This window comes from Mchenga conophoros, linkage group LG23, assembly GCF_057382185.1.
Source record: "Mchenga conophoros isolate Kocher_MC1m ecotype Shallow Benthic linkage group LG23, M_conophoros_male_GT1.1, whole genome shotgun sequence".
In the NCBI taxonomy this organism is placed as follows: Eukaryota; Metazoa; Chordata; class Actinopteri; order Cichliformes; family Cichlidae; genus Mchenga; species Mchenga conophoros.
The window spans coordinates 40,887,021-40,912,057 of NC_140547.1; the positions used below are offsets into that span (position 1 = coordinate 40,887,021).

Genomic DNA, 25,037 nt, shown 5'->3' on the forward strand with positions numbered 1-25,037 from the left:
GTATAATGTAAACAGAATTGGTCCTAGCACTGAACCCTGTGGAACTCCATAATTAACCTCAGTGTGTGAAGAGGACTCTCCATTTACATGCACAAATTGGAGTCTATTAGATAGATATGATACAAACCACTGCAGTGCAGTACCTGTAATACCTACAGCATGTTCTAATCGCTCTAATAGGATATTATGGTCAACAGTATCGAACGCTGCACTGAGGTCTAGCAGGACAAGCACAGAGATGAGTCCACTGTCAGAGGCCATAAGAAGATCATTTGTAACCTTCACTAAAGCTGTTTCTGTGCTGTGATGAACTCTGAAACCTGACTGAAACTCTTCAAATAAACCATTCCTCTGCAGATGATCTGTTAGCTGTTTGACAACCACTCTTTCAAGGATTTTTGATATGAAAGGAAGGTTGGAGATTGGCCTATAATTAGCTAAGACTGCTGGGTCTAGAGATGGCTTTTTGAGTAAAGGTTTAACTACAGCCAGCTTGAAGGCCTGTGGTACATAGCCGATTATTAGAGATAGGTTGATCATATTTAAGATCGAAGAATTAATTAATGGCAGGACTTCTTTGAGCAGTTTTGTAGGAATGGGGTCTAAAAGACACGTTGAAGGTTTGGAGGAAGTAATTATTGAAGTTAACTCAGAAAGATCAATTGGAGAAAAAGAGTCTAACTTAACATCAATGGTACTAAGAGTAGCTGTAGATAATATTACATCTGTGGGATGATTACTGGTAATTTTTTCTCTAATGATAAAAATTTTATTTGTGAAGAAGTTCATGAAGTCATTACTAGTTAACGTTAAAGGGATGGTTGGCTCAAAAGAGCTCTGACTTTTTGTCAGCCTGGCTACAGTGCTGAAGAGAAACCTGGGGTTGTTCTTATTTTCTTCAATCAGTGATGAATAGTAAGATGTTCTGGCTTTGCGGAGGGCTTTCTTATAAAGCAGCAAACTTTTTCTCCAGGCTAAATGATGATCCTCTAAATTTGTGACACGCCATTTCCTCTCCAGATTACGAGTCATCTGCTTTAGGCTACGTGTTTGAGAATTATACCACATAGTCAGGTACTTCTGATTAGAGACCTTAGTTTTCACAGGAGCTACAGTATCCAGAGTCGTACGTAGTGAGGAGGTGAAATTATTAACAAGATAATCGACCTCTGTTGGGGTAGCGTTCAGATAGCTGCTCTGCTCTGTGTTGGTACAGGGCATTGAAGATGATAACAGTGGGTGGATTATATTCTTAAACTTAGTTACAGCGCTTTCAGAAAGACATCTACTTTGATAAAGTCTACTCTTCACCGCTGTGTAATCAATTATTGTAAAAGTAAATGTTATCAGGAAATGATCAGACAGGAGAGGGTTTTCAGGAAACACTGTTAAATGTTCAGTTTCGATGCCATATGTTAAAACAAGATCTAGAGTGTGATTAAAGTGGTGGGTGGGTTCTTTTACATTTTGAGAGAAGCCAATTGAGTCTAATAACAGATTAAATGCCATGTTGAGGCTGTCATTTTTAGCATCTACATGGATGTTAAAATCACCCACAATAATTATTTTATCTGAGCTCAGAACTAAATTAGATATAAAGTCTGAGAAATCAGACAGAAACTCTGTGTAAGGCCCAGGTGGACGATAGATGATAACAAGTAAGACTGGTTTCTGAGTTTCACAGCTGGGGTGGAGAATGTTAAGCATCAGGCTTTCAAATGAATTAAAAGTCTGTCTTGGTCTTTCATTAATTAACAGGCTGGTGTGAAAAATTGCTGCCACACCGCCCCCTCGGCCTGTGCTTCGAGGTTTCTGGTAGTTAGAATGACTCAGGGGTGTTGATTCATTTAAACTAACATAATCATCCTGCTGCAACCAGGTTTCTGTAAGGCAGAGTAAATCAATTTGTTGATTAATTATTAAGTCATGTACTAACAGAGACTTGGAGGAGAGAGACCTAATATTTAATAATCCACATTTCACTGTTTTACTCTTTGGTTCAGATGTGGATACTTTATTGTTCTTTCTTTGTAATTGTTTATGTTTAAGTTGTTTGTTGCTGGTTTTTAGTTTGTTTTTTGTCTGTTTGGGAGCTGACACAGTCTCTATGGAGATGGGGTTTTTTTTGGGGGGGGGGGGGGGGGGGTAGCAGGAGGAGAGAAGCTGCAGAGAGGCGTGTAAGACTGCAACTCTGCTTCCTGGTCCCAACTCTGGATAGTCATATTTTGGGGGGTTTAATAAATTTGTCCATATTTCTAGAAATGAGAGCTGCTCCATCCAAAGTGGGATGGATGCCGTCTCTCCTAACAAGACCAGGTTTCCTCCAGAAGGTTTGCCAATTATCTATGAAGCCCACATCGTTTCTATTATCCCTATTATCAGGATGTCCTAAAAACTCTCTGAAAAGGGAGAAAGACACAATCTGTACTTTTAAAAGGAGGCTTTCCTGTTTGCTAAAGCATATATTTAGGGCTGGACCAGGTGACCCTGAATCCTCCCGTAGTTATGTTGCAATAACTGTAGGCTGCTGAGGAATTCCCATGATGCAATGAGTATTTCCACTTCAGTCAATTTACCATTCACTATGTGTCAGAAAAAATACTGTGAATTAATGTAATTTTCAATTTTAGATTTGAAGGAAATGTCTGTAAATACTGCAGATGATTTACTGTCAATCTACAGAATTTTCTGTTTTACCACAGAAAAGTCTGTGAACCTCTGTAAAAAACACAAAATCTCCTGGCAAAAAACTACCAGGTCATTTTCTGACATTTTTATGGAAGTTATTTTTACAGTTTATAGTGCTCGCTCATTCCTAGGTTAAACTCTTTTCCCAGTCTGGCGATTTGAGGAGACAGATGATGCAATTGGTCCAGCAATTTTTGGTTTGGCCTGGGATAGGTTGGTTGCTCTTGAAGCTTGTTTTTCACAGTCAGAGTAGGGTGGAAGTGAAGCTGTGGAAAATGTGTTCAAATCTGGCCCTGGATATAAGTCTGATGATGTTGACCTTGCTGGTCTGTCATTTTGCTCTGGCCTTTTTTGTCAATGTGGTCTAGACTAGTGTGGACAAGAGAGGAGGGAATTCATCAAAGTGACCCAAATAAAACTGAAAGCATGCTTATATAAAAAAACTTGGTCTAGATCAGTGGAGGAAACGGAAGAGAACCACTTTTTTATAGCACAATGGATATTCAGGTATGCTAATGTGTCAATATTGTAGGAAAAACAATGATTAAATACAACTGCCCTACATAAAACAATATAATATAAGAACAAAGAATATATATTTTACCTTAACACCATATAGTCCAATATATAGTCCATGTAGCACCACCTACCTGCTTTATTCACAGGTAGTCGGTGCAAAAAATATGACCTTCATTTGGAAACTCATAAAAATCTATTAGGGATAGCCTGACCTGTAATCAATGTGTGAAGGGGATAGAAAATGACAATATAAGTAGCTTCGGGTAGCTTCAGCTTACTCTTTGGCTGATTTTGCTTTGCCATCATTACAATCACAGTCACACAAAAATACTTTACATACTTTGAAGTTTCATCAGAAACTTTATCGTACAGATTTTTGTCTCGTTCTTATTTTCTTTAACTTTTTCTTTTGCAAATTAAATCCAAATAACCTTCACAGAAAATCAATACATGTACTTTTGTACTTTTTGTTATTTACTGTATGTTAAAAATGTTAACTATAAGAAAAATGAAAGCTATATCCATATAACCTGTTGTCTGCTGTGTAACTCATTTCAGTCCTTGATGTTAGACTGTCCAAAAAAAATTCTGTTGTTTGTTTTAAGTCTTTAATTGGCCTTGCCCCACCCTCTTACATGTGCACTCACCCTCCTAGTCACACAGGTCAGCTAAGTTGTGAAGTTCGCTGCCATTGCATATTAGACTTGCTTCTGCATTGCGTTTTTGTACTTAAGAAACTACTTAAAGTGCTTTAAAACAGTAAAAGGCTAGGCTGGGCTGGGCTTTGCATGTCTCTGCTAATGAATGTGTGTCCTGTACTACCTGTAGAGCACGTTGGCTGAGTGGCTGGATTTCACTGACCTATAAAGAATTCATGATTAGATACTTCTTTTACTTTTCAGTAGTGAAAGACCTACATTTAAAAAGAGCCATTGTATTCCACATGGTCATTATTTGTTATAGCCATGAACTACAACATGTCTATGGAGCTGTCATGGTTTGGTGGGGATTAGTAGTGATGGCCATATGACACCAATGCTTTGATACAAGCTTTGAACTGAAATTTGCATTTTCCTTGAACCACTGCTTCAGAGCTTACTTCGCTGCAGGAGGAAAACCCAACAAACAAACAGGTGGACCATGACGTCTCCTGATTGAGTCGCATGAATGGTTGAACCCATCTTTACTGCAACGGAATGCAAGATTCTTTGTAACGCCTGCTTCCCACGTAAACGTGTATTTTTGAAAGCTGGAGAAGTTGGCAGCAAGAAAAAAAAAAAAAAAAAAAAAAAACCCAAGACAGTGGAAAAAAATATTGTGATTAAAAATCTTTACATCCCGTCCCATGTACATAATCATACCCCGACCTAATTACACAAGCACACCCTACCATCCCAGCACGTCCTGTTTCCCCCAGCACAATTTCTTTCAACTGCTACAATACAACTGTTTAAAGGATCAACTTACAAGTCAATCCAGCTCTCCAAAATTGTATTTGTATCAATCATAAAAAACATTGTTACATTCAGCACATAATTACTGAGACATTGTTTTGCTGTCTCCCATTTCGCCGCTAACCTATTTTCAATACAATTGAAGTAGTTAAATGCTGATTCATTGCGTCATTTGCGCATAGAAATTAATACCAAAATGCAGACTCCAAGACTGGTTTGATGAAAGGCAGCAAATCCAGGTGGCTGAAGAAAACAGGAGACAAAATCACTGAGGCAGACAATCAGTACAACATGAAAGAGCTTCTTTTTCTTCTCCTACATATAAACGGCGGTTTGCAAACAACTTTTAGGTGCATTTACTGCCACCTTCTGGACTGGAGTGTGGGTTGGAGCAGTTTGTCTACAGTCATGGATACACACCTGTCGATCTTAAAAATCCAAACACTGCCCTATAAATTACATCCCCCGCATTCCTTTGAAATATGTCCCTTACCCTTAGGTGAATTCTATTTTCCTGCAATTCAGACTTCAATATTTCCCTTTCTTGCTTGTACTTATTGCACTCCAACACTAACTGCTCAAATGTCTCTTCATGTCCACAGAAGTCACAATTCCCTGTGTCATGTTATCCATCTTTTTAAGTGTGCTATTCAAGCCTGTGTGCCCAACTCTTACTCTCAAGATTATATCCTCTTCTCTTCTATGACAGAGCGCTAAAGAAAACTGAGGGCTTAAATAGACATCACGCAATCATGGAAAGAGACACAGCTGGGGAAAACAAGGCGCAGGTGAACAGAATCAATTAACTAGCAAGAGGGGACGCTAAACTGAACACAACGTACATGAGATGAGAGACTATCAAAATAAAATAGGAAGCCTAAACACTGAGACACAGACTAAGACACAAACTGGACTGGCACAAACTGGACGGACCAAAGTAAAATCAAAAACAACTGATTCCTGACTAAACACGGGAGACTTAACAGAAACATAGATTATGCACAGGGAACATAGAACAAAAGAAAAAAATAACAAAGAAAACTATGAATACTAAATCAGAATGAAAACACAACCTAAGTCAAGCTAAATTATGTTAAATTTGGGCGAGGTGAGATTGATTACAGACAGAGCAACTTTACTGAAATCCCAGGTAAATCGCGGCATTTATGTTTTGCCCCATTTTTCGGATCCAAAAAGATCTGACGAACCAAGTAGAATAAGTCACGTGATATTATTTACAACAGACACACAGTTACACGATGCTCCGGTTCAGTCAGCTCTGTGAAATGATTTCTCTGCCTCCTCAGATCTGGTCCCAACTCTGCCAACAACACCTCAAGCTGGCCCACTGACATCCTGAACTATGTACGAATACACAACTTCAGCTCCTGGATCCAACCAGGAAATTCTCCCTACTACTGTTTTCTTAGTTTCTTACTTTTATCAGCTCATCATCATTTGACACCATTTTTGTTTTCTGCCAGTGTGAGAGTAGCAACATTGTAATAGTAAACAGTGTAAAAACATTGCTTTACAGACTGTATTTTAGTTAATTACTTGATTGTTCTTATTGTGCTCAGAGCTGATGTTCACTAGAGAGTGTTATCTGTTGTAATTACTGCTGCTATATCTGCACCTGTTTTCGCAGACAGCCCCATATGTGAACCCACTGTCAGAGTGCCTCTTGAGTATTCTTTGGTCCACTAGAGGACAGTGTTGAGCCACAAATTCAAGATTCATGTGTCCAAAGAAAAAAAAGCATTTCTCTGTACAATGAAATTCTTTCTGGATAAAATGATGGATAAAAAAATAGATCAAATACAAATAGTATTAATAAATAAGATCTTGTTTGTTTTTTTGCAAGGTTATCTGTAGTGACAGGCATCCTTTCCTGTGTTAGGACTTCTGGAAGTTCATAGAAGGCATTGTTGCCCAAACCAGGAATTTCAAGACCAGCAAGTTAGTGTGTAGAGACAACCTTTTCTTGATCCATCGTTTTGTAACAGAAAGTGAGTGTCAGCGGTTGGGTGGAGGCGAGGAAGAAGGAACCCAAACGCAGGACTCGCAGGTAGGTGACGATTTATTATAAGGAGTGGATGAACAGAACAAAGGGAGAAAATGGCTGGCTGGACGACTGACTGAAGCACTGACTGACTAACTGAACATACAGACGGAGAGACAACATCACAATAACATCAATGACACGACATTGGACTGGTTGAACTGAGGGACATAAATACACAGGCTGAGTGATGAGAGATTAGAACCTGGTGAGTACACAGCTGAACATAATGAACTAATGATAAACGGGAAGAGGAAGGAACATAATGCACATGGACCAAGGCTAACACAATAAAACAGGAAGTGGAACAGGCAGAAGATAAACAGTGAACGTGAACTGAAAATACCGGGTCACCAACCCAGGAACCCTGACAGTACCCCCCCTCCAAAGGCCGGCACCCGACGGCCAAAAGAGAAAGAAAAAAAACCAGAACAGGGCGGGCGGAGGGGGCCCAGGACGGAGGGACGGAGTCCACACCGAGACAGTTTCAGGTGGGCGCCCCCGTGGCCCGTGGCCGAGACGAGACAGTTCAGGTGGGCGCCCCCGTGGCCCGTGGCCGAGACGAGACAGTTCAGGTGGGCGTCCACGCGGCCCGTGGCCGAGACGAGACAGTTCAGGTGGGCGTCCACGCAGCCCGTGGCCGAGACGAGACAGTTCCGGGGGCCGACCGCGCGGAAGGCAACGGCGACAGCACTGGTCCGGGGGCTGACCGCGCGGAAGGCAACGGCGGCGACGTGGACACAGTTCGGGAGGCCGGCCGTGCGGAAGGCATCGGCGGCCACTCAGGCGAAGGCGGTCCGGGGGCCGGCCGTGCGGAAGGCAACGGCGGCGGCGAAGGAGACGACGGAGCAGTTCAGGGGGCCGACCGCGCGGAAGGCAGCGGCGGCTCTCCAGTGTTAGGCGTGCTGGCCATGGCCTGGTGGGCACAGGACCAGACGAGGCAGGACCAGGCGACGACGGGGCCGGACCAGGCGAAGCACAGGCTGGAGCTGCAGCAGGCGAAACAAAAGCCGAAGACTCTGAGGCTGGGCCAGACGAGGACGAAGACTCTGAGGCTGGGCCAGACGAGGACGAAGACTCTGAGGCTGGACCGGGCGTGGGTGCAGCTGATGCAGAGGCAGGGCCAGTAGGCGCGGGGGCCTCTGGCTGGAGACAGGCAGGGCCAGTAGGCGCGGGGGCCTCTGGCTGGAGACAGGCCGGGCCAGCGGGCGCGGGGGCCCATGGCTGAGGAGCGGCCGGGCCAGCGGGCGCGGAAGCCCCTGGCTGAGGAGCGGCCGGGCCAGCGGGTGCGGAAGCCCCTGGCTGAGGAGCAGGAAGGCTCACAGCTGGCTCTGGGTGCTGTGGCTGCAGGTCCGGGAACTGAACAGGATGGTAGACCGGCGACTGGGAAACAGGGGGCGACTGGACTGACTGGACAGGGGACTGAGCTACAGGAGGTGACTGGAGGACAGGAGGGGACTGAGCTACAGGAGGTGACTGGAGGACAGGAGGGGACTGAGCTACAGGAGGTGACTGGAGGACAGGAGGAGACTGGACAGCAGGTGAGGGAACTGACTGGAGGGAAAGCTGAACAGCAGGTGAGGGAACTGACTGGAGGGAAAGCTGAACAGCAGGTGAGGGAACTGACTGGAGGGAAAGCTGAACAGCAGGTGAGGGAACTGACTGGAGGGAAAGCTGAACAGCAGGTGAGGGAACTGACTGGAGTGGAGATGCTAAGGGAGGAACAGAGGCAGGCGTGGCTGCTGGCTGAGCTACAGATTGAGCTAGTGACGGAGATAAAATTACGGCTTGGGCTCGTAAGGCTGGTGCCTGGGCAGGGGACAGTTCAGCTAATCTAACTAGGGATAGTGCGAGGGCGTGAAAGGCTGGGTCAGGAGGTGGATGAAGTGGTGAAGTAGCAGGTGGACCGGTTAGCTCCTCCAAGCCTCCAGGGAGGTTCTGGTTGCCCTCAACCTGGGCGCTGGGACGGGCACGGAAGGTGGCTGGACACTCAGCGACCTGAGAAACAGAAGCGGGTGTGGAGGTAGACCGGGTCGCAGCTGCCCTCCTCCTGGGAGCTGGCACTGGTGTGGGCGTAGACTGGGCCCCTGTGCTGGTGGGAAATGGCTGAATACTGGGTGTGGAAATAGTGACGGTGTGTGTGTTACTGGCAGGTTTATTGGAGATTGTTCTGATTTTTCTGCCACCACTATTTACAGTCTTTGGGGGAGCAGAGCAGAACAAATCTTCCCAGTCCACAGAATCCTCCAGGAGGGAAACATCCCATGAATGAGAGATGGGTTTATTGTGCGTTTTAAGTGAATAATCAGATGGTGAGTGCGAAAAACAGTCACTGGAGCTCACCATCGGGAGTGGCTGAAAGTAGTCCGTTCTATGGCGGCGTGTGCGCCGCTTTCTCTGGGAAGCGGAAGCGGCCGGGGAAAACAGCAGAGCCTCTGGCGCGGTAGCCTCCGTTGAGCCGAGGTGGGAGGCGTAGCCGTTGTGCCGCGGCAATGGTGGAGGTCCGGCGGATGAGGCGGCGGGTGTGGGAGCGAGGAGCGGAGTGGCGAGAGAGGGAGTGGCCGAAGCGCGGCGTGGAACGTCCACTCTCCACGGCAAATGCTCCGGTACAGGTGAGGCAGCAGGTGGGGGAACGCGGCGTCTCCGAGGCCCGCCCAGAGCCAAGCGAGTGCCCTCGAAGACGTGCTCTCGCTCCGCGAAGAGCCGCTGTCTCTCCTTGAGCTTTTCCGCCCACAAGGAGAGCGCTACCTCCTGCCGCTCGTAGAGGTCCGAGTCCGCTGGGTTCCAAACGTGTCTTCGTGGCACGGGTCGTGTCATTCTGTCAGCGGTTGGGTGGAGGCGAGGAAGAAGGAACCCAAACGCAGGACTCGCAGGTAGGTGACGATTTATTATAAGGAGTGGATGAACAGAACAAAGGGAGAAAATGGCTGGCTGGACGACTGACTGAAGCACTGACTGACTAACTGAACATACAGACGGAGAGACAACATCACAATAACATCAACGACACGACATTGGACTGGTTGAACTGAGGGACATAAATACACAGGCTGAGTGATGAGAGATTAGAACCTGGTGAGTACACAGCTGAACATAATGAACTAATGATAAACGGGAAGAGGAAGGAACATAATGCACATGGACCAAGGCTAACACAATAAAACAGGAAGTGGAACAGGCAGAAGATAAACAGTGAACGTGAACTGAAAATACTGGGTCACCGACCCAGGAACCCTGACAGTGAGTTTGCCCACAGGTTTTAGCCTTTGCATATGCTCTGAACAGACACTAGCTGAACTGTCAAAATCTAAAATTGCATATATCTGTATGACATGACTACCTTTAACGGACTTTATTTGAACTGGCAGAATGGAAAGCAAACCACTGTCTCTTCTGGCCCCTGTATGACCACATGTTTTTATAGGAGTTATATTCTTCTGTGTGGATTCTGGATTCTGGACTTAAACTATTTGTGTCTCTGTTATCAATATGGAGGACAGTGAGATGACCTTTACCACATGTCCTACATGTCAAACACTTGTACAGTCTTTACTTATGTGCCTAGCACATAAGCAACCAAAACACAGCCCTTTCTTCTTTAGAAAAAGCATTATGTCTCTGTGCTTCTTCCGCTGAAACTGTTGGCACTCCTCCAGTGTGTGTTGTTGAGTACAGCAGACAAAAGATGCCTTTACTGTAAAGTCATGGTTTGTTGTGGTAATTAACCTTCCTGTGCTGTAAGTTTTATCCATGTTCATGGGTGTGACTGTAGAAGCAAAGCTGTTCCCTTTAATTTGTTTGGTTGGGTGTAACTTCCTTCAGTTTGTTGTTGACCTTTCAGACAGGGATTGTTGATCTTACATTCTGAATGTCCCCAAATAAAGGACCCAAAAGAATTTGAAAATTTTTAGAATTTTTCAGTATATCATATGCAAAGGCTCCATTTCTCTCTCATTTTGTATGGCAGTTTGCATAAAATGATTTTCATGTTCTTTGGCATATCCAGTTCCTGCATACATTGCAGGGTTTTCATGACATTACAACTCCCATGTAAGAACAGAGAATGAGCTTTCAATGATTTCACATCTTCTTTTTTAATGGCAGGCCAGGATAATGTCTTTTCAATGTACGCAGTTGCGAGTTTATATTCATTTCCAGTGTTCTTTGAGCATTTGCTTTGCTTGTATATAGCCTTTTCCTGCAGCCATATATTGGCAACTGTGTACTAGCTCTCTTGGCTGTCATGTTGTAAACTGTTCCAAACAATACAGTACAATACAATACAATTTTTTCCACTCCTTGTTCAAACGCGCCGATGAAAGAGATGTACTGAAGAGGATCACCATTGAATACAGGGATTTTCCTAGATGGTATAGATCAGGGGTCTGCAACCTTTAACACCCAAAGAGCCACTTGGACCCGGTTTCCACGCAAAAGAAAACACTGGGAGCCGCAAATACTTTTTGAAATCTAAAATGAAGATAACACTGTATATATTGTTTTTTACTTTTATGCTTTGTGTGAACAACTAAAGTAAGTAAGTAAAGTTTATTTATTAAGCGCTTTTCACAGACAGGCAGTCACAAAGCGCTGTACACAAATATTAAAATAAACAATACAATCAATAGACATTATACACAATGTAAAAGATCAAATGTAAATAATGTAAAGAATATAAAATACGTAGATCAACAAAAGGCTTGTTTGAACAGAAAAGTTTTTAACTGCTTTTTAAAAGAATCCATAGAGCAAATAAGGTGTGTTACTTATGAAATCCATGAAGTGCTGCAGAGAAAATTACATTTTATTTATGTAATTAACACATTTTGAACTCTTAAAGAAATATAACAAAAAGGAAAGACACCCAGCTGAACTAAAATGATCCAGCAAACAAAAACTGTTGTGTGCCACCCTTATATCGCCTTTGGGCTTTTGGAGCCTTGACCTGACTTTTAAAACGTAATTGGAAAAAAAGCTCTATGCTGCTAACAAAAATATATATACATTTGCAAAATTCTGCCTAAATATGTATTTTACCTGGTTAATGTGTGTGGCGGGGCGTGGTCTGCAGCGCCGCTGCAGGGGAGGCGACGCACCTGAGCGGCACCCGCGATCACGCCTCGCCGCCTTAAAGTCTGTGCTCTCTCTGCTGTTGTGTTGTCGGGCTGTGAGCTGAAAAGCTACAGCCGGCTGTGTGCGTACAGCAACCGTGTGTGAAAAGTGGTCAATAAAGAGATGCTGAAAAGCCTGTTCATGCAAACATCGTCGGGTCTGCCGTGATATGTTTACAACGGGACTTCTGCTCCTGAACCTCTGCGCACAGCGGCTGCAAATCGGGGTTGTACGAAGTCACTTTCATCTTTACGCAGGACTGTAAGCTGTCATCTGTGAGGCGTGAGTGGTGTTTGTTTTAACATAGTTCATGGTGGAGCTGCTGACATAATGTGGATCCGAAGATCCATAACTGGCCTACCTGGGGTCGAAAGTCTCGATAAATACACGGCGTTTCGGCGGGTACACCGGCTTCCGCGAGTGTGACACTTATTTTGAGCAGTGAAAAAATAATAAGATATAATTTTATTTTTATATTTCAAAATCACAATAATCTTCCGATTTAGAACTACAAGTTAAAAAAAGAACTAAACACAAATAAAATACACTTCAGCGAAATACTTCTAATTTATTTTCCCAAACCACGCGGAGCGCCGCAGTATAAGGACAAAAGAGTCGCATGCGGCTCCAGAGCCGCAGGTTGCCGACCCCTGGTATAGATTGTAGCAGCCTTGGCATCAAGAACGACAGAAGAGTCTCTAACGGGTGCAGCCATTTATTTCCTCTCCACACACGGCTGATTCTCTTGACATTCAGCACCGTGAAAACTATAAAATAAGAAAAAGTTGATACCGTACAGTACTTTTTGAACTAATAACAATGAGCAATAACAACAATGAGCTTAAGTTAATTCAGGTAAGTTCAAAACAAGTAATTCTGAGATATACAGTCACAGATTAAATAAAACAAAAGGGGTTACTTCAAACAGCATCAAGGGGTTATACAGTTCAGTTAAATAAAATATAACAACAGATCACCTCTCATCACATACCTCAGTCCGCTTGCCAACTGCCCTGTTACTGTAAAACCTTAATAAACCACGGTGAAGCAAAATGTCTTGTGCTTAAGACTCTATGTGAAAGTTAAAATATATATGTTCAGTGCACATAGAGATATAGAGTATATAGTTACATAGTTATACATATCATACAAAAATCCTCCACACGGAGAGTATCCTGTCAAACTCCATCACAGTGTGGTACGGGAACTGCACCACTCAGGACAGAAAGGCTTTCCAGCGTGTCATTAAAATGGCACAACTCATCTGTGGAGTACCCCTCCCATCACTACAGGACATTTACAACACTTGGGTCAGGAAAAGGGGTTCATCAAGGACCGCACCCACCCACAGCACACATTGTTCACACTCCTGCCATCTGGCAGATGCTGCCTAAATGTGAAAGCAAGGAGCACCAGACTAAGAAACTGTTTCTATCCACAGGCCATCAGGCTACTAAATCTCTGACTTACTGTCGAACTGTAATTATCCATAACTGTAAATCTGTTGTGTGAAGGGAACCTGCAAGGTAAGAATTACATTGCTCTGCATAACCATCTGTATTTTGCAGTGTACATCACAATAAGCTTCTTGACTCTTGAATCTTTAGTTTACTACCTTTTGTTTCCGAGTCCTGCATTTGGGTCCTACCTCTGCTTGCCACACAGCACCACCATGAGCAGCAAGTGTTTTTGTCACAAAATGTACTTGATAATGAGGGTCGGAAACTGCAATAACATCTCTCAGGAGTCCCAAAGGCCGAGAGGTGTAGCTCTCTTCACTACAACACAGACACAGGTCGGTTCTTTGAAACAGGGGTTTATTACTTGGGCTTTCTCTGCTCTTTAGTTATACCATCGAGTCTTCAGGCCTTAACCCCAGTACACCATTATGCCAATACACAGTGAGAACTGTTTAAATTGAGTGAACGGTACACACACATTAGCAATTTTACAGTACATATATTTAGTCCAAACATAAAATAAAGACAGAAATACCTCGTTGACCGCTTGTCCTGAAAAGAGGTCCTGATGTCTTTGTGTTACTTTGCCTTGATTTCAATAAACCTTTAGTTTAGCTTAGCAGAGCTTCATGAGTGACATCTGCTCACCCGCAGTCCAAGAAAGAAATATACTCTCTCATTGTACTCTCTCTTGTATAATCTCGCTAAGGGTGTTCTCATGAGACATTAGCCCTTACACATTACACATATACATTTTAAATGAAGACATTTTTAACATGAAATTACATATTCATGAAATTACACAATCCATGATAAATCAGTCATCCACATCATGAGCTCTAAATAGAACATTGTTTAACAGCATTTACAAGAGGCAATGAGAAGCCTGGTATGCCAGACTGCTAGACCCTGCTACGTATGTGTCAAGAACAGGGTCCCAGGTGCTCCACACTATATCTGTGCAGTTTTATCTCAAACGACTGCATGATTCCAGAGAACTTAAATGACCTTTATGCTCAAATGAAACAGGTTCAATAGAATGTGATGACATATCAAAAATTCAGTGAAAATCTTTGTGTTCTCATGAAAATCTAAGTGTTTCTTCTTCTTCCTCACCTACTAAACATTTGTGCAGATGTTCATCTGTTTAATGTCAAACTGCTGCCATACTCTTGAGAAATTAAAGCACAACTCTGCTCAAATTGAATAATTTGAAAGGAATGTGATAACTTAATAAACAAAAAATTACAAAACAATCATATCTGATATCACATATGATAACAGATATCATAATGATATGAAATTCTCAATGAATTTCTCTTTTTTGTGACTCACACTACAAGCTTAAAAATTGTCATCTCAAACCGCTGCAATATTCTTTAGAAAATAAAAAACAATTATGCTAATTTCATTATATCATTCTGCTAAAAAGTTTATTAATATTCCTTATCACAATGTTCCTTTCCAGTTTTGAAGATCAGTTCATTTTATTTCAATCAATAACTTTTTTTGTTCATTCCTATTAACACAAACTTGCCAACATGATGTTTTTTACTTTTCACATACATTATATACCATATGGAGTACAGTTGAATGTTTATCATTTAGTCCTGTGTACAGAAATGGTTGCAGAACTTGAGAAACCAGAGATGAACTTAACAGCTTGAATGTTTCATCAAAACACAGATGCAAAATCAGAGGAACACTGGAGCCAGGAATAGTTTTGCACTCCTTGCTCTGTGTTCCCAAGTTTTTGTTCTAGGGAAAATTGCGGAGTGCAAAAAATTGGAAACAAGTAACGTAAAATTATGACGATAGGACATGACAAAGGACAGTGGAAGATGGAGACAATAACTGCAGAATGAATAACAAGACAATGGGGTTAACTTACATAGAGGAGAACAGGAGTACGATAAATGGGGCGATAAATGCAGATGAAACCGAAACACCAAGGAACAAATCAGGATTAACTAGATGAGGGGAGTAAAATTCAATATCAAGCACTTGGACTATCAAAGTAAAGCAGGAAGTAACACAAACACACATACAGTCAACAGGAAGGGGGAAATGACTGAATGGGAGACAAATAAATAGGGAAACAGACAACCAGGGCACAAAGAGACAAGACAGATACAGGGACACAAGTAGGAAACAGAAAAGAATCATAAAAGAAGGTAAGTTGGAAAAATAAAAACCAAGTAGATAAACTGCATTATAAAGAGAAACTACAGATGATATAATCAATTCTAAAGGAAACTAAACAAACCTAATATACAAAAAGCCAAACTCAAACACAATAGATTCTCAAAAACATCAGGAACATCCAGTAGACGAAAAGGAAAAACTTAAGAATAACTAACAAAGAAAACTATAAATACTAAATCAGAATGAAAATATATCTGGAGCAGATGATAAAAGGTAATATTCAAACTGAAAACTGCAACAAAGGCTAAAACTGAAAACGCTGGGTAAAAATCCCAGGATTATGACGGAAGCAAGTTTTAGATTTTAAGAAATAGATGTTAGTGACACATGCAAATTAAGAAGCTATGCAGCTACAACTACATTAGACTGCCATCAGATAGAGAGAATAATAGAAGTCACATGACCCAAAAAGAAAGTGAAAGGACATTTATAAATCCAAAGTCACACGTCATCTACACCAGTGTGAACAATAAACCAAGGGACGACAACTTCACAGCACAGTTGGACATTCAGGTACGGTAACTTTGTGTTAATAATCCAATGCAAGAAATCCAGTTATTAAATTATTAAATTGACCGGACTGAGTCATCTCTGCCATTTGGTTCAGATTAAGTTAAAAGAATGTAGTTTCTTGAAGAATTTAACGAATTTACTATTTTTTAATTTACTATCTTTTCTGTTTGTTTAATTCACAATTAGTTGATGACAAAAAAAATGGAAAAAATTATAAATATCTTGTCAGGTAAGCTTTTTTTTCATATTATATTCATTGTTGTTCATTGTTCATAACGTCCTTTGATTTAAAAGTCAAAAAAACATTTAATTTAACTTAAAATCTAATAGAACTGAACTGAATATGGAAAAGTGTTGCTAACATGTTTTTACTTTGTCATATTTCAATTGCAGGAAATCGCTCACCACCTCCTCGTAAGATATTTAAAATATGATACAAAATCTCGAAGACAAAACTTGAGGCTTTTACACACCGGACGTGTAAAATCTGTGAAAATATTTCCTATCTTAAAAATATTGTTCAGACTCATCTGTTCTTTTTGCAGCTGTTCACACTGACCGTTTGAGCTGAACAATTCCAGGAAATGTAAACAAAATTCCTGGACTGGAACTTTGGGCGAGGCGCAATTGGTTACAGGCAGAGCAACGTTACTGAAATCCATGAGTAAAAAGCAGAATTGATGAAATTATTTATTTATTTATTTTTGCAATTCAAGATCGATTTGTCAGATTTTTTGGATCTGAATAAAATGACCTGAATAACATATAATAACTGCGTCAGACAACGAGTGCCCTCTAAACTCACACGGCACGCCTACTGAATACACAATCAAATGGAAATAGTCACGTAATACTAATTACCTCAAAAACACAGCTACACAATGCGGCTCAGTAAAATAATTTCCTGCCTCGCCTCAAACTGTCCCACTGACATCCTGAACTGTACAAACACACAGCTTCAGCTCCTGGATCCAACCGTTAAATTCTCCCTGCTGCTGTTTTCTTAGTTTCTTACTTTTCTCAGCTCGTCATAGTTTGACGTCGGCTTCAATTTTAGTTTTCACAGTGCGTTTATTGAGGAGGAATTGTCCTCAAAAACACAACGCGTTCAGTGTGTAACAGCCTTAACACATAATGATGTGTAATTAATTTAAAATGTTATGCTTCCAATGTGACTCATGGAATTTACATTTTTACTTTATAGTGTTAAAGGCAGAAGAGAGGATCATACCATGGGGGTGAGTGTTAAAAGTGTGGTTAATTAGAGAGGTGTACTAGAATTAATAAGAAATAACCCTTTTCAACAACTCTGTGTTAATCCTAGAGTCACAATTTTATATCACAAAATCAAAGTGCTGCTCCACATCGAAAGGAGCCAGCTGAGGTGGTTCGGGCATCTGACAAGGATGCCCCCTGGGCGCCTCCTGGGTGAGGTGTTCCAGGCATGTCCCACCGGGAGGAGGCCCCGGGGCAGACCCAGGACACGCTGGAGAGATTATATCTCTCGGCTGGCCTGGGAACGCCTTGGTATTCCCCCGGATAAGCTGGAGGAGGTGGCTGGGGAGAGGGAGGTCTGGGCCTCTTTGCTTAGGCTGCTGCCCCCGCGACCCGGCCTCGGATAAAGCGGATGAAGATGGATGGATGGAAAATCAAAGTCTTTTGACTTGTTTGATCATTTTGTTAACTTATGTTTAATGTCCATTCAATTTTACTTTAAACCCATCTGTGGATCTCACATTTACATTTTGATTCTGAAGTGATTCTCTGCTGAATAAATTTTATACATTCAAATTGTTACAGCAGCACAAACCTCTGAGTCACAATGTGGAATTCACATACACTGAACAAAAATATAAACGCAACACTTTTGTTTTTGCTCCCATTCCCCATGGGATGGACGTAGAGACCTAAAATTCATTCCAGATACACAATATAACCATCCCTCCCAAACAGTGGTCACAAATCAGTCCAAATGTGTGGTAGTGGGCACATCTGCTATATTGAGATAATCCATCCCACCAGGTGTACCTCAGACTGCCCACAACAAAAGGCCACCCTGGAATGTGCAGTTTTGTCTCACAGCAAAATGCCACAGATGCCACAAGCAATGAGGGAGCGTGCAATTGGCATGCTGACAGCAGGAATGTCAACCAGATCTGTCGCCCGTGCATTGAATGTTCATTTCTCAACCATAAGCCGTCTCCACAGGCGTTTCAGAGAATATGGCAGCACATCCAACCGGCCTCACAACCGCAGACCTCGTGTAACCACACCAGCCCAGGACCTCCACATCCAGCAGGTTCACCTCCAAGATCGTCTGAGACCAGCCACCCAGACAGCTGCTGGAACAATTGGTTTGCACAACCAAACAATTTCTGCACAAACTGTCAGAAACCGTCTCAGGGACGCTCAACTGCATGCCCGTCGTCCTCATCGGGGTCTTGACCTGACTCCAGCTCGTCGCCGTAACAGACTTGTGTGGGCAAATGCTCACATTCGATGGCGTCTGGCACGTTGGAGAGGTGTGCGCTTCACGGATGAATCATGGTTCACATTGTTCAGGGCAGATGGCAGCTGAGAATGTCCCAGTTCTTGCATGGCCAGCATACTCACCGGACATGTCACCCATTGAGCATGTTCGGGATGTGCTTGACCGGCGTATACGACAGCGTGTACCAGTTCCCACGAATATCCAACAACCTCGCACAGCCATTGAAGTGGAGTGGACCAACATTCCACAGGCCACAATTGACAATCTGATAGACTCCATGCGACGATGTGTTGCACTGCATGAGGCAAATGGTGGTCACACCAGATACTGACCGGTTCTGGGTCCCCAGACCCCCAATAGCGCAAAAAACTGCACATTCCAGGGTGGCCTTTTGTTGTGGGCAGTCTGAGGTACACCTGTGCACTACTCATGATGTCAGATCAGCATCCTGATGTGGCACACCTGTGAGGTGGGATGGATTATCTCAATATGGCAGATGTGCCCACTACCACACATTTGGACTGATTTGTGACCACTGTTTGGGAGGGATGGTTATATTGTGTATCTGGAATGAATTTTAGGTCTCTACGTCCATCCCATGGGGAATGGGAGCAAAAACAAAAGTGTTGCGTTTATATTTTTGTTCAGTGTAGTTTCACATGGTGACACAGAAATGCTTATTTGGTTATTTCAGGCTTCTGACATTGCAGGTAGTAGAAAACAGATGTCAGCCTGTCTCAGTAGTACACCCCTCAAGTGTTTTGCTTGTTTGTTGTTATTTTGTGTTTGTTCATAACACTGTTGTGTAAACTGTAAGTGCACACTAAATCCTATTGTAATTTTCTTTAGAAACAGTGAAAGAGAGCGAGACCTGCAGCTTGTCAGAGATTACAAGCCTCACAAAGATGTCCAGCATCTCAGAATTATGCTTCATGGACCACCAGGTGCTGGAAAGTCCAGCTTCATCAACTCTGTGGACAGTGCTTTAAGAGGCAAAATCGCAACTCGAGCATTGGCAGATGCAACCTCTGGTGATAGTTTCACTAATGCAGTATGTATGAGGATGTATCTATCCTTATCATAGTTGCACACTGCAGGAGTGCACTGCAGTGGTAGCTGCTTTATGAGCATTAAACTATAAAAAGAGTGAAAAATAGTCAGCACAACTAGTGTGTCAATTATTTTGAAAACTGTTTAGGATCTTTAGTATTTGGCACTAATATAACAACACCACATTTTTTATTTACAGTACAGGACATTTAAAATTCAGAAAGGAAATCCAGAAACTTTTTACTCTTTTGTCTTCACTGACACCATGGGGCTTGAGAGGGGCGCTGAGAAAGGAATACATGTGGAAGACATCAAACTTGCCATTAGTGGACATGTCAAAGAAGGTTACAGGGTATGATGTTTTTCATCCAGATGCTTGTACACAGTCTGTGATACAGAAACTGTATCGTGCAAAAAGGTTTAAGTGACTTTGGGTTTTTTTTCCCCAGTTCAAACCCACAGCTCTCTTGCGTGAATCGGATCCTAACTACAACAGTTCTCCTACTTTAGATGACAAAGTCCACATTCTGGCTTTTGTTATTCCAGCTGACACAGTGAGCATGATCAGTGATGAAACTTGGAGGAAGATGAAAGAAGTCAGACTACATGCTCGTGACACAGGTGAGAGCAGATGTTCTACATGATGTCACGATTTCAAATACTAGAAAAACATGAGATAAAGTGATTGCATTGCTTTCTGTATTGGCAGGGATCCCACAAATAGCCATCATGACCAAAATTGATGAAGCCTGTCCCGAAGTCAAAAAAAACATAAAGAACACCTACAAGAGCAAGTACTTGAATGACCAGGTATGTTCCAGGAAGTAACTTTCATGCTGTACATTTCAGTATATTTGAACAGAAACCTCAGCTGGAATCAGTACAAATAATTCAATAAATAATTTATAATCATGTCACTAGTGCAACAATACAGTTTCAGTTTTTAAATGCAATATTTTTTAAACTTAGATGCAAACACTAAACAGGAACCTGGGTATTCTACTGAACTGCATCTTCCTCGTGAAGAACTACCACAAAGAAACTGACACGAATGACAACATAGATTCACTGATACTGTGTGCACTGAAAAAGATCATTGACTATGGAGAGGACTACCTGAATGACCAGGATATAAATGATTGAATGAATGGTTGTATATTGTTGGGTTGAATAATCCTGGCCTGTAACAAATGTTTGAGGGGGATAGAAAATGAAAATGCTCAGTTACTCTTCAGGTTATTTTGCTTTGCTATCATTACAATCACAGTCACACAAAAAGTGAATTTCATCAGAAACTTTATTGTACTGATTTTTGTCTTGTTCTTATTTTATTTCACTTTTTTTCTTTCGTAAATTAAATCCAAATAACCTTCAGAGAAAATCAATATGTACTTTTTATTTACTGTATATTCAAAATGGTAATGGCATAAAGAATGACACATATATGCTTGTAACCTGTTGCCTGCTGTGTAACTCAAATAAATCAGTTCAACCCTTGATGTGAGACTGTCCTCTGTGAATCAGTGATTTCTTGTTTTCTAAACTGTAATGAGAGTTTAGAAGCGGAAGAGGATGGATAGATATTTAATGACTTAGGTTATCAACCCATACGAGCATCCAGGTAATTATACAAGTCCAAATTAGGACTTGTATATGTCCTTAGTCTCCCCCTTGGCTATGCATTTGAGAGCTTAATCAGATGTTGCAGATTATTTGGCTTCTAGTTAGAGTCGGACTACTATTCATGAAACTCGTAAGTTTACCTTCTCAGCTTTTTGTTTAGTTATTTCCATTCAGTCTGCGGTGTAGCGGCACATCCTTCTTTGCCACTTCTGCAGGACGTAAAGTTTCTGACTCATGCTTTTCTTAGATTACTTGTATGCTTTTCAGTAGCAAAAATACCAAAACACAAGCCCTTTGCTTTGAGGAAATAAAGACTGAAAGAAATGTCTGATGGAAAAGGAAACACTGTGTTGTGCTGCTAAACTTTGAGGTTATAAGTCATCAGTGTTTAAATAAGAAAATGCCAAGAGGAGACTTGGAGCCCCGAGTCTGCATGCAAAACATGAAAACTCCATAGCAGTGATACTTGTTCATACATAGGTGTGGGCTACTTATTCTTTCTTATGGTGCTTTGCTGTTCCAATGAAACAAGAAGATCTCATTTGAAAGTACATTTTTGGCCATCCTGTGATCTCATTTGCTATATTCTCTTAATATCTTAGAGTTATTTCCAAGGGAAAGAATGTTTATGCTAGATTCTGTTTTAAATCAGGTTGTTATCTAAAAGTCACTCTCATAAAAGTGATTTTAGAGTAATGTGCAGCTATTGTAATGTCTTCTTGATGCATTCTCAGTCATCCAGGTGAGTAAATCTCCAAAAGTCGATTCTGTTCATCTGGACGTAGCGTTTTCCGTAGGAGAAACAACCTCCCAGCCCATTGTTCCTTCAGTGGGCTGGTTTCAGTCATTATGCAAATGTACTGTTTATAAGATTGGGGAAACCTGCAGTCAGCTGAGACTGAAGAAATCACTTGGATGAGTGACGAAACATTTTTCCCACGGAAAACGCTAATGCTAGATATTCACAAATTTCATTTCACTAGCTGGGCTCACATCCTCATTTTATGTTTGACAGCTTTTTAGTAGGTAAAGATGAATGATTGGACATGAATTGAGCTATGATTTGGGGAAGGACTGTTGACGGTTCCCGGGCCTGGCAGATCCCCATGTACTAGAATTGAGAACAAGGAGGGAGGGAGGGTGGGGCACGTAAACGAGAATGAACAGCTTGCAGAACTGGGGGAACCAATATAGATGACAACCGGAAGGAGCGTGTTAGGAGGTGTGGTCCTGCTCCTGAAATTCCGATACATAATCTCCAACTTTAACAACTTAAGCTGTTTTGTTTTTATGCTTTACACTTTAAACTTCAACATTTTATATTTTCAAATGAAAGCACAGTGATGTTGCTGCATCAGTGTCAAATATTAATTATTCTGGGATTTGATGGTCAAACTATGTGATTTTCCAAATGTGTGTGGAGTAAAATGAACTTTCTCTGATGATGCAAATGTCATGACCAAGAATCATTCAGGATTAACAACACAAACTGTTCTAATAGCAGAAACATAGTCTTATAGTTCTTGGACGTTACCACTAGTTTTACAAACACATTCTTTTTCATGTCTGTCTATGTGGTTTTTATGGATAAAGTGATTTTCAATAGTACAAACATCATCTAACTTTTCTTTGCTCTCCAGTATAAATGCAGGAACCTGCAGGCTTTATTAAAACTGTCATAATTTAACACTCAATGCCGAAAACAGGGTTGATCCATGTTTCTATGAAGACCACTTCATATATCAACAGCTCTGAAAATCCCTTTTGTTTTTAAAAAAGTAATGTAGAACATGATTTCTCTCACTCTGTGTCTCTAAAAACCGCAGCAAACTGGTAATCACTTCTAAACAATGGGTTAGTTTATGGCTCTTTATCAGCCGCAACACCACGTAGCACCTGGATGTTAGAATCTTTTACAAAGCGGCATTGTGTCTGACCTCTAACCCTTGCTGGCATATGGCCCTCTGAGGCACTTGTGCAGTAGCAGTTGCAGTAGCAGTAGTAGTACTAGTATTGTGCAGCAACCAGGCTTCAAGAGCGGTCACTCTTCTGGCTTGCAAATGGTGAAAACATATCACATACACATGTCACAATCTTAACTGCAAATCAGAAATGCTGCTAGGTAAATTATAAAAGGGGTTTAAACTTTAGGTTTGGCATAGACACAGACTTTATTAGTCCCACTCTGGGGAAATTCACATGTTACAGCAACACAAGGGTCAGCAAGAAAAAATGAATCCGAGATATATTAGAAAAATACAAAAATAAATAAATAAATACTGCACAAATTTAAAATGAGTAAAAAACCTATGTGATTAATTACTACTGATCTACAAATGGTGGTTATATACAGCAAATACGCTCAGAGAATTTTAGCATTTTAGCACACAGCCCCTTCTTCTATAAAGCTGAATGTAATTCCTGGTCAGTTCATGCAGTAATAATAAATTAAAGTTGCACTTCAGTTAACTCTTTTTTTAATAATTAATAACAGGTTTGTTTCTTAGATCTAATGATACAGCCAAAACATACTGCTTGTATAATGCTGTATGTCTCCCAGCACCACAGCAGGATGATTCCGAAAGTATGACTCAATAAAAAAAGACTCTAAAGCCAGAACAGAAAGATACAGTTGGAAGATCAAAGATTAAGGACTGTGTTTTTATAGGATGTAGTAAACTATCCCTTTGTCTTCTTGGCCTTGTTGTGTGTACTTTAGAAGTCAAATTATACATTTGCCAGACTTTGAAAAAACTTTTGAATTTCATTTATAACTGAGATGGCAAGCTCTTATCAGAAATCTTATGCTCACCAGAAGCATGTAATCCCACTTTCAAAACCTTTAAGTGTCAAATCCACAAACCCAACATGGGGTCAGAGCGAATGTCAATTTATCTGCACAGCCCAATGTGTGAAGACGCATTTTGTCAGTGTTAGGGAGTTTTTATTGTTTTATTTGTTTATGCTTCAAAAGTTATGTTACACATATTTCACCAGACACAGTTTTCTGTTGAAACAGGAAGCTGACCCTGTGACCCTGTGACATTTAACGCAAGAGATCAGTACAGAAATACACATCTGCAGAAGTTGACTCGCAGTATATTATTCTTAGAAATTGACTTGCAACACACATACTTTGTGACACACACACACACAGCTTACACACAGACAGCATCAGGACCTGCGTAACAGGAAATGTGATTATATTTGCATATTGACGATGTAACCTATAAAAATAAACGAAGTGTCTCAGTGTTGTTTACTCACCTGACTGTTTGTTAACTGTAAATCTCTGACAGTCAGGGATCCTGGGTCTGAGCAACCCAGGATCCCTGAGCAGTTATGGATTATATTATTATTGTATGTATATTTGGTGTTTCTGTCCTTCTCCCTGTTTGCGTGTGTGTATATGTGTTTCTGCGGGCGCCTTCAGGCCTGGTGGGTGTGGCCCTGCTGGCGGACTGGCCACACCCGAAGCCACGCACCTGCTGCTGATCAGGCCTCGTCGGGGGAGCTACTTAGGAGAGTCTTGGAGCTCCCACTGACGCGGGATCCTTCCATGAGACTCCACGTTAGTCATCCAGTTGAACTGAGTTAGTGTGTGTATGCCCGCGGTTATATGTGTCCTGACGGCTGCGTCTATTGTGTCCCCATGAGAAGTGTGGAGCGCCAGACAGCAGCCAGCACGAGGAGTGCTGAGACACGGGAGCGGAGAGCACTGAGACACGACCCTGTGACTCAGTGCCATGCCAAACCGTGACACATTTTTACTTTTCTCGTTTGTAAGGCCAATTTTGATTCTGATTTCCTTTTTCTGGCCTAAACAAAAGCAAATACAATGTAATAAAGCTGTCCATCGG

At 41.7% G+C, this 25,037-nt stretch overlaps 1 protein-coding gene across 2 annotated transcripts in view; it reads left to right on the forward strand.

Annotated features, from left to right (window-relative positions):
• The window catches only part of LOC146547829 (interferon-induced protein 44-like), a 67,579-nt gene extending 46,528 nt beyond the window's left edge, over positions 1 to 21,051 (forward strand). Inside the window, exons 1-9 of one of the 2 annotated variants that reach the window (XM_085265285.1) lie at positions 15,954 to 16,013; positions 16,200 to 16,242; positions 16,407 to 16,427; positions 17,218 to 17,251; positions 19,354 to 19,555; positions 19,754 to 19,906; positions 20,004 to 20,175; positions 20,264 to 20,364; positions 20,524 to 21,051. In XM_085265285.1, coding sequence (XP_085121411.1) covers positions 16,203 to 16,242; positions 16,407 to 16,427; positions 17,218 to 17,251; positions 19,354 to 19,555; positions 19,754 to 19,906; positions 20,004 to 20,175; positions 20,264 to 20,364; positions 20,524 to 20,697 — 897 coding nt within the window. In that variant the 5' untranslated portion in view covers positions 15,954 to 16,013; positions 16,200 to 16,202 and the 3' untranslated portion in view covers positions 20,698 to 21,051. Of the gene's footprint in view, positions 1 to 15,953; positions 16,014 to 16,199; positions 16,243 to 16,406; positions 16,428 to 17,217; positions 17,252 to 19,353; positions 19,556 to 19,753; positions 19,907 to 20,003; positions 20,176 to 20,263; positions 20,365 to 20,523 lie in introns of those variants that run through there. The other variant, XM_085265286.1, reaches the window with a different exon arrangement.
• Positions 21,052 to 25,037: the final 3,986 nt, after the last annotated feature.